The 16603-nt window shown below is 37.5% G+C and overlaps 1 protein-coding gene, 1 non-coding gene and 1 pseudogene across 2 annotated transcripts; all 3 read right to left on the minus strand.

The window, feature by feature from the left end:
* Positions 1-3743: 3743 nt before the first annotated feature.
* LOC148549708 (U5 spliceosomal RNA) lies at positions 3744-3862 on the minus strand. Its single transcript, XR_015897348.1, has one exon. It is a non-coding gene; the product is annotated as a U5 spliceosomal RNA (small nuclear RNA).
* A 2342-nt stretch (positions 3863-6204) lies between these two features.
* LOC107613531 (N-terminal acetyltransferase A complex catalytic subunit NAA10) lies at positions 6205-8848 on the minus strand. Its single transcript, XM_016315572.3, has 2 exons — positions 8418-8848; positions 6205-6800 (listed from the first exon to the last, which is right to left on the minus strand). The coding sequence occupies exons 1-2, from the start codon at positions 8715-8717 to the stop codon at positions 6477-6479; spliced, it is 624 nt and encodes a 207-aa protein (XP_016171058.1). The 5' UTR covers positions 8718-8848; the 3' UTR covers positions 6205-6476.
* Positions 8849-10404: 1556 nt separating this feature from the next.
* On the minus strand, positions 10405-10966 carry LOC148549709 (uncharacterized; annotated as a pseudogene).
* Between the last annotated feature and the right edge of the window lie 5637 nt (positions 10967-16603).

Raw genomic sequence — 16603 nt, forward strand, 5'->3', positions numbered from 1 at the left:
CGGAGCCGATGCATAGGTGTCATAAAGTCGTTGTGATTAGGTTTTACTATTCTTTCTTTATTTGTTTTGTTGTCCTGTTTTAGCCATGTTGTTGTTGGTTTGAATGTTTAGTCCATGTTGTTGATTTGGTTTTATTGTAATGTGGTTATTATTTGTGTTTCTTTATGTAGTTGTGATTCTCTTGAGTAAATTATCATTACATTTGTGATTATGTTGAGTAAAAGAAACTGACTTCATTATTTCAAACTATCAACGTATGATTCGGCGTCCAACCATAAATAGCGACTATCTGAGTTAGCATACCAACTATAATCTCATTGACAAAAAGTTCATGAGATATCTAAATAAGGCATACAAAAGTACATGAAAATAAACAAGCCACACATGAGTATATGTTCGTAAACATAAATAACCATAAATAAGGCATACAAAAGTACATGAAAATAATAAGATAAACAACTACTGATCTTGGTGGTCTTCATCGTCGTCGTAGGTGTCGTCCTCAAATGCTCCAAGGAGATGCGGCCATGTACCACACCGAGCAGGTCGTCTCACTCTAGCTGGCCTCTGAGGTTGTAGTGCAGGAGGATCAACAGGCATGCTCACACCATATGCAGACAGAGGCGTCCCTCCCATGTTGAACCAACTATCATATGGGTTGGCTGCAAGCTTGTTTAGGTCTACATGAAACTTTGGGTAGTACTAGGTCGTATGAGGCAGAACCTCTAGTGGCTGGGGCTGGTATAGCAGAGTCTGAGGCTGAATCTCTGGTGGCTGTGGATGGTACCCCTGAGCAACTGATATCTGCTACTGGTACCCTTGAATCTCTTTCATCTGTGGGCGGTACCCTTGAACCTCATCCAATTGGGGGGGGGGGGGTACTCCGGCATCTGAGCCTGTGGCATCTGATGCTGAAAATGCTGAGCATTGTCATCCCTGATGAGATCTGCGAAGTCGGCGTAGAAATGTGAACTGTCGATATAATCGTCCATGTCCATGGTCAATGTCATGCCCGCCAAGTCAGCATACATCTGATGGCCACTCTCATGGAATACCTGGGAGCTCGAAGCATGAGTAAACATACCCCCTGAGCCCCCACCTCTGGCTCTCCTGTAGGGCTATCACCAGGCCCAGCCGCAACGACCCCTGCTCCACCACCCCGACGTCTCACACGTCCACGACGAACACGATGGTCAGCTTGTCCTCCTCCGTCACCACCAGCTTCCTCATCCTACATCATCTCATTCAGCCATCGCTACTCCCAGTCAGTAACTCGTGTACCAATGCGTCGTCACCTTTCCACACGTCTGTTATCAGGCATATCCGGCATCAGTACCTGAGCTGGCGCCTGGGACGACCCTCTCTGGATGCATCATCAGGGATCTCCTCCGCCCTGGGATCGGCAAATAAGGAATCCGGCGACAGAAACCTGTGGGCTACCTGGTACCACCAGTCCAAAAACTCTGCCGATGGCCCGGGATCAGCCACCCGGGGGATACTCAAAACAGAATCAACTCTGTTTTTCCAAATCAAATGCCACACCTGATAGTAACTCAGGAACTACCTATCGCCACCCCTACCATCCTTGCCATGAAGTCAGTCTATGTTCGAGCCAGTTTATGCTTCAGAATTACATATTTTTCAAACTAATTTTACTATGTTGGGGAAACAAAATTACTAAACTTCTATATATCAGTTTGAAACGCTTCTAAATGTATCACACAACAAGTGATAAATGTCCAACTTTTAAATCCATAAGTCCTACGATAATAAATTTAAAATAACAAAACTTAAATATAAGGCTCAAATCTTTAATTTAAAATGATCAAATACTAAACTTATAATTTTAAAATTTAAATCTTAAATTTAAAAAACTAAACTATAAAACTTATAATTTTAAAATTTAAGAATGTAAAATACAACCATTAGGCACTATTTACAAAATTTAATCTTTAAATTTTAAACTCTAAACAACTAAAACTATAATATTAGAATTTAAACTTACATATTTAAAGGCTAAAATTTTAAATCTTAGTTTTCAAATACGATACTTAAACAACCCTACAAGCCTTGCAATTTGAACCCTATATCTCAAATACAAGAAGATATCATTCTACTTAAATATTTGATACTACCTTTAAATTTTACGTCTTAACTTTGAAATCTAAACTGGCAATCCTAAATTATGTGTTCTAACTACTACACCCAAATAGGTAAATACTACATTTTATGTTATATGAAATTCAATAACTAAAAGAAAATAAATTTATCTCTTCGTTGATGCTGCCGGCAATAGGGGTGGCAAGCGGGGAAGCCCGCCCCGCCCCGTCCCGCCCCGCCAGAAGTCCGCCCCGCCCCGCCTAGTGAGGCGGTCCCAAAATTTTAGCCCGCCCCGCCTAACGGCGGGCTGGCGGGCCGGCGGGCTAAGCCCGCCAAATATCCTCTTTTTTTTTTTACTTTTAACTATTAAATAATATATATAAAGATATAAAAAAAAATCTCTTTTGTTTTTTACTTTTAACTATTATAATTTCTAAAAGTATAAACAAATTATAATTTTTGTATTCACAAACATTAAAGTCTTTGTAATTATAAATATTGTTTCCAAAGTAAAATAAACATAATCCAAAACATAATTAACAATATTGTCTCTAAAACAAAACAAACATAATCTAAAACACCCAATTTTCATCTTCATTCTCTTGTAAGTTGGGTTGGGAAAGTTGGGTTTTGGTAAAAAAAATTATAAAAATATCCCTTGCTAAAAAAATACTAAGCCCAGCGGAGAAGCCCGCCCCGCCCCGCCAAAGCCCGCCAAAACCAGCGGTTTAAGCGGTGCGGGTTAAGCGGGCTTTTGCTATTTGGCGGTCCCAATTTTCCAGCCCAGCTCGCCTTTTTTGGCGGGTTACGCGGGCCGGCCCGGCGGGTTTAGGCCCGTTTGCCACCCCTAGCCGGCAATGTGCTCAACGCCGTTGAACCGGTAAAGACTGCGTTCGTCTGCTATGGTCCCGGCCCTAGCAAAATCAAAATGGCCAACTCCACTAAACATCCACTAAACGTGAAGAACTTTGTCTTCTTCATTACACCCCTTTTGCGTTTTTTTATACTAAAGCATAAACCGTTAGACACCTGTCGCGGTTTCTGCAAATTTCACATATACACAGAAATCTTATTGCGGTTTATGTACATTTTACATATACAACCCTTATGTACATTTCACATATACAACCCTGTTGCGGTTTATGTACATTTTACATATAGAAACTAAGACACCACATATACACAGAAATCGATTTATGTACATTTCACATATAGAAACTAAGACACCACATATACACAGTATTTGAAATTTGTGAAACTCCTCTCGCAATTTAGTAAAAAATTACTTATTCGTTATGTTTCAATAAATTTAAAACCTAAATATTTTATTTTAGTCATTTGTTTTTTTTAATATTTATTATATACAATATTTTTAAAATTAAAAAAACATTAAAAAGTAAAAACTACTTGTGTACTATATTCCTAAATATTACAAAATATTTAAAATTTAAAATTTATTAACAAAAATTAATAAAATTTATAACTATTATTGTGGACAACTCCTAAAATAGGAGAAAACCCTTCAAAAATTGGCGTATGCCACTTAATGCAACATGTACATTATATTCCTAAATATTACAAAATATTTAAAATTTAAAATTTATTAACAAAAATTAACAAAATTTATAACTATTATTGTGGGCAACTCCTAAAATAGGAGAAAACCCTTCAAAAATTGGCGTATGCCACTTAATGCAACATGTACACGGTATTCTTTAGTAAAAGGCGAAAGAATAGTTCGCTTTGTACATAATGCGTGGCTGCGTGGTTTGGTGGTGCTGTCCACACTACTATTTGTAATAACTCTCATGTGAGAAGCATAAGTGGCTTCATCGATGTGAGACCTATTAAAAGACAAGCCCCTGCAAAATGTCAAAACTCGTTGCCTTACTGCATTTCATTTATCAGGCTTATAATTCCATGTTCTTTCTTAGAAAGGTATAATGTGTTTTTCAACGAGAAATTGTGCCTGCCGCCACAAGCCAATATAAGAGTTGACAAAATATTCAACAATTAGTATTTGAAAGACAATCCATTATGAATGAGGTCAATATGATGCACTTCCTTTTTCTTTATTTCTCACATCTTTATTAAAAGTTTTGGAAGATACCGTGTAAAATTTGCAATTTTGATATTCAAATTTAGTTCCTTATTCTTACTACTTAGGGAGACTTAGGGGAGGTCTCGGCCCCGACTTTTAAAAAAAAAATAATAATAAGTTATTAAATATAATTTATTTTTTTAAAAATATATTTAGTATTTAGTTTAGTATAAATAAAAGTTTAGTCTAATCTAAATATTAATAATTTCTAATATTTAAAAAGTAAGTAATAATATTAAAAAAATCTGAAAAAGATATTATTACTAATATTTTTTAATTAAACAAAATTTTTTAAATTTCATAAAGTGAATTCCTTTTTTTCTTGTGATCGTTCTTCTTGATTCATTTGGTATTAATTCTCGTTGTTTCAACTGCTACAACTGAGAGATCTTTTTCAGCTATGAATATTGTGAAGAATAACTCAGAAATAAGATGAAAGATGAATTTTTTGCTAATTGTCTTTTAATTATATTAAAAAGAAAATTGCTGAAAATTTTAACACAGATTCTATTATCGATAAATTTTATGATACGAATAATCGACCATTTCGTTAGTAAAAAGTACATACATTTTTTGTACTTTAAAATATATTCTCTATCGGTTTATTTTTATAATACACCTTACATTTTATAATTTTTTGCATAATTTTTTAATATCATATATGTTATTGGTTTAATATCATATATGTTATTGGACCCCATAATAATATTTCTAGATCCGTCCCTGCAAGTTTGTCAAAATGGCTAGTGATTTAAGTTTTGTCTATGACAAAAAAATATTTTTAAAATTTAAAAGTAAATTTTATCATAGTACTATTAAATTAGTTATGTTGTGTAGAAAGGAGTATTAGACGTCAAAAATAATATAAACATAGATTTAATGTGACCAAAATGAGGATGTTTTAATGGATGAGTAACCATATATGCCTAGCGAATAATGAAAGAAAATATGGGAGACTAGAATAACGTTTATTGTTGAAAAAATTAGTGAAGTCTCGCCTTAGATAGTTTAAACATATAAAAAAAAAATCAGAAAAAGATCTAGTTATACATAAATGAGCAATTGAAAAAATCTTGGTCATACAAAAATACTAACATTTAATTATTTTTTTAAAAGTAATAGACGTGAAACTTATTAAAAACAAAATAAATAAAACAAAAAGCAAACAAAGACTCGAACAAAAGTACTCACATGTAATCTATTCCTAACATACTCTATCTAACTACTATATTGCCGCATTCCTCTCTCAATTCTCTCCCCTCATGAAGGACCTATAATTAACCTCTCTTACACCTATAGCTGAATGTCAAATCCTCTCCTACTCAACTAGACACCTAGTTGCATCCGACAAATGAAGAAAAAGATAAAAATGGGTGTCTAATATCAAATAGAAAAAAAGGAAAAAAAAAGTGAAAATGATGATTGAGCAAGCATCCAATTGTTGAGAGGACACAAGATATTCATAACCAAAAACAAAAGGCAAGAGAAATATTAACGCAGAAAAGTATCTGCTTTGAAATACTTTAGGTGGTTAAACCAAACACTCGCTTTCCCTTTCTACCATCCACAGCCCATGACATCCATGGATGTTTTAGCCAGGTCAAAATCCAATGTAGAGCAAATATTGGCAATCTCCATAGAGAAGTTATTGATCAACAAGCAAACTACTACTAAAATTATAAGTTGGGAAATGGTCATATTTTTCAACCGTAACAAAAAGGAACTCTCCACAAACACCAAGCTATCCTTTCTGAGTTACATAAATCAGAAGTAAAAATACTGAATCTAACTATTAATCATCTTCATTTACTAACCTCGTTCACAAGAGTGGACTATGAAAGAAACACTAAAAAAAATAACTGTTAAACCGGAGAGAGAGAGAGAGAGAGAGAGAGAGAGAGAGAGAGAGAGAGAGAGAGAGAGAGAGAGAACAAAAGGGAGAGAGAACAAAAGGAGGGGGAAAAAGAGAAAGAAAGGCATATCAACAAAGTACATGGACATAATTTCTTCAGAACCATCAATAGTTTCGAAATTATTTCCAAGTGATAAATCTGCAGATAAGCTGAAATGCAGCATGTCTATTCAAGCATCATAAAGTAAAAGTAGTAAAAGGTCATATTAAGACAAAATCGTCAACAAACACCAATAAATCTACAAGTACAGAAGACAATGACAACCCATTTCGACCATTCAAAACTGGCCACTGACCCAGTTTCTTCCATAACAACAACAACAAAATCCAAAGAAACAAAATGAAGGAAAATTGCTCTCACAATCAAGTGGCCTTTGCATTTCTGGTCTCTGTCTTCTCTGCCTTTGCTTCACTAGAACAACAGCCACCACCATGCTCATGATGATGATGATGGTGATGGTGGTGGTGGTGGTGGTGGTGGTGATGATGACCCCCACTATGATGATGCTGATGCTGATGTGTCTGCTTCCCCTTGAGCTGCTTCCTCATGTCATAAGCATCCTCCCCATCTGCATAATACTTCGCTTCCACATCATGAATCTTGTAACCTAATGTCTCTGTGTACAAATTAAATGCAGCACGATTGCTCTTTCTGACATGTAGGGAGACATACTCAGCACCAAACACCTGTCACATTTGGTACCCACAATTCGCAATTCATATACTAAGCCCCTTCTATAAAGCACATATATACAACTTTATGATAACTACACTGACTAGTGATTACAAAAATTAGCATCTAATAAAAATGTTTGAACTTAAATGGCTTGCTAACTGAAGTCATAAAGAAAGCGAGAGAAAATTGGAAAAACATTTACTAAACCAACATTTACAAAGCAAATATTTTTTTTGTCTTTGACAGTATTCACAAAGACGGTATGAAACAATCAACTATGTGTTGTTGTAACTACGAAGGCGTTTTTCATAGTTCAACCTTTGGTCATCACCCTAAAGACCAACTTGCTTACCACCACACCTAACCCTTATTGGTTAGATATATACCCTTACAATATCTCTAATTTCATAATAACCAAACTTGTAACTACAGAGAAACCAAGCGCTGGCAAGCATTTTTTGAATTGCAAATGAAATCCAGAACTTGCTCACTGAAAACCAAACAGATTGACAGACAAGCTGAGGAAGAAAATAATTCCACTCGTGAGATTGCCAATAACATCAAGATTAAACCCTTAAAAACATTTTTCTTTTTGTATGCAACCATTCAATTGCAAGAACTAACTCCTATAAGAAACCTGTAATTCAAATCTTCAACTTCCGAAAATCTTTTAATGGAAACAACAATTTGAGTAGCAAAATCGCTAATTAGATACCAAAGTGACATTCATTTCGTTTTCAACAATGAATAATTACAAAACTTCTTTTATGATTTTGCAAAGGAAAAACGACAAACCCCACATATAATGAAATGAAAGTGACAATTTGCAATTAAAATGGGGACACAGATAGTAGTAGAAATATAAAATGCTTCTCTTACAGAAACCATGGCATAACTCAATTCCAGCAACTTCAGAAAGAAAGTCAGAAACTACAATATTCAGTAGCAAAGTGATTAATCAGATACCAAAGTGTCACTCATTTTTGTTTTCCACATTAGTTAATTACAAATCGCTTTATTTTAGAATTTTGCAAAGGAATCAGCACAAAACCCCAAGAAGAATGAAATCAAGGTGACCATTCTGTAATTTAAATGGGGATAGTAGTAGAGACATAAAACAGAAACCATGAGTAACTCAATTCCAGCAATTTCAGAGCAGAAACAACATATCAAAGTGTCTCCAACATTAATTAGAGCATGTTTAGATTATTCCCCCAGTTTGATGCACCCGTAATCAATTATGGTGGATCAAAATCAATTATGTACATTTTCCCGTTAACTAAAATTTATAATTGATTATGAGTTAAACTCAATTATACCATAATAAGTGAAATTTTATCAATTCTCCGAACATATATGATATATAACTTTTCTCTCAACAAAGTAAAGTAGAGCTTGTTAGAAGATAAATAATAACACAAAATAACGACTCAACAAAAGACACTCGACAAAAGACGGACTCAACAAAATAAAGACCTAATAGCCGTAATCAATTCAAAATGAGATCAATCCTACAAAAGTTGAGAGAATTTCTTTCCTGTGATTTTGCAAGGGAATCACCACAAAATCGCAAAGAGAACGAAATCGAAGGGGACAAAATCATAAGCAGTTGATAATAAGAAACTCGCCTGTTCCATGGCGTTCTGAGCAGCCGTCATGAGCTTGGTGGCAAGACCAAGCTTGCGGTGGGTGCGGAGGACGGCGAGGGAGGTGATGTGGCCGTGGCACTCGGAAGTCTCCTCTTCCATCTTGGCGAGGACGTAACCGACGATGCGGCCGTTGTAGTCCTCGGCGACGTAGAGAAGCTGGGGCCAGGAGAGGATGTGATAGAGGTAGTATTTCATCTGGTAGTTCTCTGGCAGGCAGAAGAGATTGCATGCCTGCATAGCTAGCAGGTCATCCACCGTTGCCTTCCTTATGCATACCATCGAGCCTGTTGATATGATAATTCCTCAAGCAAGGGTTAGGGACTTGTGATGTGAGAGTGAGAGCTCTATTTGGGGCCGAACCAGCCTTATTGACCTAATTCACAGTGAATAAATGGTGGAATTATTTCTTCCAATTTCACATTTGAATTACATTCGTCTTTAAAAAATTATTTTCGTTAAGTACTTCATTTTCTTCTACCAGCATGTTAGTTTAGTCACATTTTAAAATCATCGCTTATGATAAAAGGCGAGTCATTAAGTGAATTAGAAGAACTAAGAGAAAAAAATATTTGAATTATCTAAATTAGTAGATAAGAAATTAATAATTTTAGCTAAAAATTTGAATAGGAAGCCTTTTTGCATTTTTTATTTTAATAAATAAAATAAATGTAATAATTACTAAAATTAAATAATTTAAAAATTATTTACCGATTTAAATTTCTCTCTTATATCTCATTTATAGTGTAAACAAGATAACTTTTCACGTATCTCGTTTATAGTGTAAACGTGGCAGTCTGACGTGTCTTATCTCGTTTATAAGTATATGTCATTCACAGCGTCATTCTGGGCCCCAGTTTGACCTTGTCAACCACTTTCTCCTCTCTTTTATCCTTTTCTCACCCTATTTTCGACTGATACTGCGATGGCGCGCCAAGGGGGGAACGACGGAGACATCAACAGGCTGAATGAGACGTTGCATTACGCCAGGGCGGCGGACTTTGACGTTAGTTTTGTTCTGTTTTTTCAATCTAAGTATGTGGCCATGGTTAAGGTAATCCTGAAGAACCAGAACGTAGTTGGCAGGTTTAGTAGTAAGTCTCTAGGAGGAATTTAAAACTTTATTTGCTTGTGCAAAGTTTGTTTAGTATGCACTATGTAATTTAGAAATATGTGTAAGTTAGAAACATAGAAATATGTTCTTAAGTAGAAGTAGATGTAAGTAACAAAGAAATATTTATTTTACTTTAATGTTTTCTATATCATGTTAAATTGTTCTAATTGCAAAACTAAAAAAAAAAAATTATAAGAAATAAATAAACCAAAAATGTAAGATTATTTCTTTATAAGGCTGAATTTTTTTGTATATTCTTTAGAGGTCTCGGCTTCTACTACCCCGACGAGTGAGCCATACTCTTCCTCCACCCGACGCCATTGTCCCGTATCTGGCTGAGGCTGGATTCGGAAACACGGTGCCCCTCAAGGATTTCACTTTTGACAATTCCCTGATTTCGGCACTCGTGGAGTAATGGCGTCCGGAGACGCACACGTTTCATCTCCCGTGGGGTGAGGTCACTATCACCCTGCAGGACATGGCGTACCATCTAGGCTTACGTGCACAAGGAAACCCCGTTGGGGATGCCTCCGTGACTTCGGTAGGTGGTACCATACTGAGACGTGGGCATTGGTGGAGCAGTTGCTTGGTGCCAGGCCTCTAGTGGAACCACAGCAGGCTGCGCAAAGAAAGGAGTCGTTCACGCTCAAGCTTGTATGGATACGGAATTGTGTCTGCCAAATGCCCCCCACGGACGACCCAGACACCCTCCGACAGTACGCCAGGTGCTATATTATGTTACTGATCGGAGGATATCTGATGACAGACAAGTCCAACAACCTGGTGCACTTGCGTTGGCTCCCTCTTCTCCGAGACTTCGGGGAGTGTAGGGCATTTTCTTGAGGCTCGGTTGTGCTAGCCTGGACGGCACTGCACATGGCACTTTAACCAATCCGATTCGATCACCCAGTACTCAGCACTCCTGCGAATACTATGGTTCTTCACACCCTGCAGCACTGCCTCTCGGCATTTGAACTTGTGGCCGACCCGAAACTCCACCCCGCCGTCTAAGTTGTAATCCTCTTCACCGGTGTTAGAAAAAGGAATCTTCTCATGCATGGCGTCCAGATCCAGACTGTGATAGTGACTTGGCACCTTGTGTAGCGCCGGAATTAGGTGAGGTGGAGGCAGGACATGGTGCGCCACAGTCTGGGCAGGCGTCTCCGGTACAAACTCATCCTCATCGCCGCCTTTAGAAGAATCACTGTCTGCACTATCCGCCACGTAATCTTTGTCCGACTCTTCCTCTCCCTCCTCCGCCTCCTCCAATGGAATGGCGACATGAATGAGCGGTGGTGGGAGAGGTTAGTCGTCCTGTACATAGGTTGAGTGTACAGAACCACCACGACCACTATCTCCCACCTCGGCGGAAAGCTCCATTACATGTTCTGTCATGATCCCCATGGATGTCGAACATCAGTCGCACATTCTCGTCCCCTTGAAGTCAGAATAGTCGAAACCGAAAAACTCCGTTACCCATGGGTGCCAGCAACCTATAATATCGGATTCTCACACTCAAATGTCACCTCGTTGTCGCCAATTTTCATACGATAATTGGGATACACACACACAACTATATATACACTGTTACTGGCCATTGTTGCCTTGTTTTCGTGAGAAAAAACAGAAAAATGATACAAAATGTTTGTGGAGAATACCAAGTGTTACACATCCTTTTATAGCAGCTGAAAATTTGTCTTCTTGTATCTCGTTTACATATTATGCTGACATGTGTATATCTTGTTTACACTGTAAACGAGATATGAGAGGAGAATTTAAATTGGTAAATAATTTTTAAATTTTTTATTTTGGTAATTCTTACATTTATTTTATTTATTAAAATAAAAAATCCAAGCCTTTTGAATAACAAACTACAACAATAAAAAGAAGATTTCTTCCAAAAAAAGTATTTTTAAAGCTTACTCCTCATTATTTTCTTGCAAATTACATATATGATATTATGAACAATGATGAGCCGATATTTTATACACTTTTTGGCATCATTTTCATATAGTTTTTAGCATTTTTTATTTAGTTTTATTAGGTTTTTATAGGTTTTAGTATTAAATTCATATTTTTGGATTCTACTATAAGTTGTGTGTTTTTATGCAATTTCAGGTATTCTCTGGCTGAAATTGAGGAGTTGGAGCAAAAGTCTGATTCAGAGATAGAGAAAGCACTGCAGATGCTGTCCGGATTTGACCTCTTTGCACTCGGAAGAGCTTTTCTGGAGCTACATAAGTCTAAATGGAGCGTTCTCAGCGGCTATGGAAATCTGACTTCCAGAGCTTTCAATCAATATATAATAGTTTATACTTTGCTTCAGATTAAAAGGCTCAAAACTGGCGTCCAATGCCAGCCTCCTACCCCCTTTCAGGCGTCCAGCGCCCAAGGAGAAGAGACCAGCATCCAAACACCCTGGGAGGACCCCCTAGCCAGCATTCAACGCCCTAGAGGCCTCATAGCACATGGATCTCATCAAAGTTCAACCCAAACACTCACCAAGCGGGCCCCAAAAGTGGATTTTAGCACTAAAAAGACTGTTTTACCCTTACTAGTCATTAGTTTAGTTTTTAAAGTAGAAGATCACTCTTTGTTAAGGGATCTTCGGCCACTTTACACTATATTTTCATTTCTATCATTGTATTCTCTATCAGTATGAGTTTCTAAACCTCCTAGGTTGACGAGAGGAGCCCTGCTGAGTTCTATGAATTAATAAAAGTACTATTGTTTCTCTTCAATCCGTGTTTGATTTAATTCAAAGATGTATATTTGTTCTTCAACATGGTGAATGGGATGGTCCGTGACAACCAGCTCCGTTCATCATACTAGGACCGCGTGCCTGACAACCACCCGTGTCTACTTGGGTTCGTGTGAATACTTCAGTGGAAAGCATTGAACCGCCAGCTTGACTATACATATCTCAGACGGCTAATCCACGACTTCGTTGGGGACTTCTCGAGACACCAGTTCAGCCGATTTACGGGGAGATTAGGGTCTCGTGGTAGAGGCTAGAACCCAAACGTGCAAAATTCTCTGATCCGGAAGATTCGATCTTGTTTGTGGCATTTTGAGTAGGATCATTAAGAAGAGTGGACTGCAGGAGCTTCACCCTCAATCAGAATGGATCCACACTAACCCTGGGGTTCAGATCTGGAGGAGTATTGACGGCTGTTCAAACCAGCGTCAATCACATACAGCCTGCTATAGAAGAAATCATTCACAATTGAAGAAGACAGTAAGACCAGAGTTAATTTAAAAGGACATAGCAACTCCAAGCCTTAACCATCTTCTTATCCCTAATTATAATTTAATTTACAAAGTATTTTATAAACTATTCCTCTTATGCATTCAAATCCAACAACTCTTCTATCCGCCTGACTAAGACCTACAAGATAACCATAGTTTGCTTCAAACCACAATACTCGTGGGATCGACCCTGACTCGCTCAGGTATTACTTGTACGACCCAGTGCACTTGTTGGTATAATTGTACGAAGTGTGGGGAATCATGCACTAAGTTTTTGGTGCCGTTGCTGGGGATTGTTTGAGTTTGGTGGTGCAGATTTTATAACCCATAAACTAACCGGCAAGTGCACCGAGTCGTACCAAGTAATACCTCACGTGAGTGAGGATCGATCCCACGAGGATTGATGGACTAAGCAACAATGGTTGATTAATTTACTTAGTTAGACAAACAGAAAAGAGTGTTTTGGTATTCAGAAGCATTAAACAATAATTCAGAAATTTAATAAAGCAAGCAGTAAACAGGGTGTGAAATATGTATAGAGAAACTATTAAGACTTCAGAGTTATCTATTTTCCGGATTGACTTTTCTTATTAACTATTTTAATCATGCAAGATTTAATTCATGGCAAACTATATGTGACTAGACCCTAATTCCTTAGACCTTTCTAGTCTCCTCTAAAATTCATCAACCGCCAATTCCTTGTTCAATTAATTCCAATTAGAGGGTGAAGTTCAATTCTAGTTTATATGCCACAAAAATCCTAATTACCCAAATATAAGAGGATTATATGTCACGTATCCCGTTAAGTCTAGATAATTAGAATTTAGGAGAACTTATTTTCAAGCTGTTGTTCAAGTAAAGAGCTTTTCCAAGTTATACAAGAACTCAATTAGAAAGAGGGTCATACTTCCGTTCCACCCAAATTCATTAGATAAAGAACGAAAACAATTCTTGAAATATAAATCCGTACATCAATTAAAATAGCAAAATAATAGTATCAATCCATACAATAGACAGAGCTCCTAACCTTAACAGTGGAGGTTTAGTTGCTCATGGTTCAGAGAGAAAATAAGGATTGTAAATTGGGCTGAGGTAGAATAAAAAGTTAACTAATTGGAATCTGGAATCCCCCCAGAAGAGAAGTTTCTTTCCTCTTTTATATCTAATCCTAATTAATTTAAAATCTATTTTCTAAAACTAAATAATATCTTTTCCTATTTTTAAATAAAACAAAGTTTAAATTCGAATTAATTGCAGCAATCAGCGTTTTCTGCACATGACGCATGTCACGCGTACGCGTCAGTCACGCGTACGCGTCGATGGTCTTCTTCGTGTGTCACGCGCACGCGTCAGGTACGCGCACGCATCGCTCCTCACTGTCATCTCCTTTAATTCTTGTGCTGATTCGATTTGTGCAAACTTGCTCTCCATCCTCTAGGCCATTCCTGCTCTATATAGCCTTCTTCTCTTTTTCTGTGGAAACTCCATAAAATCTAACCAAATGCTACCTAAAATAAACAGAATTGCACAAGACTCAAAGTAGCATCCATAGTGGCTAAAAAAATTAATTCTTGGTTAAACTCAACAATTTAAATGCAAATTCACTAGGGAAAGATGGGAAAGATGCTCACGCATCACAACACCAAAATTGAATTGTTGCTTGTCCTCAAGCAACCAAAATTAGTACATGATTAAGATGTGAATTTGCACGAGAGGTGAGAGTTCAGTTATGCTCATGTCTCTTCTAAAAATGGGGTTTATAACTACAATCTTGAATAGTTTTGGCATCTCACTCTCCTTTGAATCAGGAGGATGTCACTGTTATTCGGAATTAGAATCCGGATAATATTATGAATTCTCTGATCTTTTGTAACTCAATTTAACCCTTGAACACAACAATTTTTCTTTGATTCTCTTTTCTTTGGTGCTTTGCACCTTGAGCCTAGCCGTGACTTTAAATATTTTGTCTCAAGCTTCACTTGACACAGAAACACCACAAGCACTTAACTAGGGAACTCTCTTTAAGTTCTAATTTTCCTTTCAGTTACTCCCAGATAGTGGTGCTCAAAGCCTTTGGCATACTCTGTTAATTGCAATTGATCTTGACTATAAATGTTTTATCTCAAGGATTACTTGACACAAGAACACCACAAGCATATGACTAGGAAAACAACTCTTTGAGCTTTTAATCATGTCTGACTTTCCTAGTTATTGATGCTCAGAGCCTTGGACCTTGCTTTTATATCCTTTTTTTTTGCTGTTTCTTTTGCTTCAAGGATTAAATTTTTATTTATTTCAGAGAAGTCATAATAATTCTCTAAATCCTTGTTCCTTATACATCAACATTCTTTGATTCAAATTTAAAAATGCACTGTTTATGTCATGCATTCAGAGTCACAGAAAATACCACCACATTTGAATAAATGAGACTACGCTAAAAAAAGTTAAACTCAATTTCTCATGCATTACATCTTTTCTTCTTTCTTTTTGATTTCAAGCTCAGTGGGCAATACATGAGACACTTTTCAAAATTAAAATTGAATAACAGAATAAAAATAACTAATTTACTAGAACCTAAGAATTGAAATAACAAAGGATCATGCAGAAACCAAGTAAAATAATGGAAAACAGGAATATAACATAATAAGAATGGGAGGAGATATAGAATGAAAGGAACTCAACCACCTCAGTTATCCTAGTGGCCGTCTCATTCTTTAGACTATGCTCCTCCGTAAACGTGATTTGCCTCCCTTTGGTGCCATAAACAGAAAAGTTACAAGCGAAGCGACACAACACCAAACTTAAAGGTTTGCTTGTCCTCCAGCAAAGAAGAACTGAAAACAGGGAGGGACATAAAAAAAAGACATAAAAAAATAGTATGATGAAAGAAGAATAAAAGGATAAAAGAACAAGAGAGAATTAGGATTTGGGAGGGAGAGAGAATGAAAATCAAAACTAGGCGGCGAACTAGTGGAGTTGTGCAGCACATGCGACGCGTACGCGTACAGCACGCGTACGCGTACAGCACGCGTACGCGTACAGCACGCGTACGCGTGGGTCGCCCGATTTTGAAAGTGACGCGTAAGCGGCCGCGCGCACGCACAACTCTCTGTTCGCGTGGCCTGGGAACCAAAATTCTCATATGACGCGTGCGCATCATGCACGCGCACGCGTGGATGGCTATTTGTGGAAAGGACGCGCACGCGTCAGGGACGCGTACGCGTGATCAAGTTTGTGCCTCTAGCACAATTGCAGCCCTAAGTCATCATAACTCTCTGTCCAAACACTCATTGAGGCCGATTTTCAGGGTCACGCGTACACGTCAGGGACGCACACGCGTGGGTGGCAAAAAGCGCAAGCGACGCGCACGCGTGGGCTTGTTTGTGCGCAAAACATAGTTCCAGCGCCACTCTTACTCAACTCTCTATTAACTTTTATTTTTCACGCACACACATAGGACGCGTACGCGTCAGCGACGCTTGCACGTCGTGTGCTCTTTTTTTTTTTTTTGAAATATAATCCTTCTCGAAGTGTTCGGTTCCTGTTCTAAAATGGCTGCATGATCAGAACACACGTAAAACGAAAGAAAAACAGTAAAAACTCAATAGAAATCAAATAAATAAGAAAATCACTACTACGAAAAATAACTAAGGATACGAAATTATCGGGTTGCCTCCCGATAAGTGCTTCTTTAATGTCACTAGCTTGACACTTGATTGTTGAATTTTCTTCCTCTTCTTCCAGTTGGTTAAAAGAAATGTCTCCAGGGGGAGGTGAAAATTAGTGCTCCCTGATATAAATTCTT

The sequence above is a fragment of the Arachis ipaensis genome, chromosome B8 (assembly GCF_059453495.1).
Source record: "Arachis ipaensis isolate K30076 ecotype BB chromosome B8, ASM5945349v1, whole genome shotgun sequence".
Taxonomy (NCBI): Eukaryota; Viridiplantae; Streptophyta; class Magnoliopsida; order Fabales; family Fabaceae; genus Arachis; species Arachis ipaensis.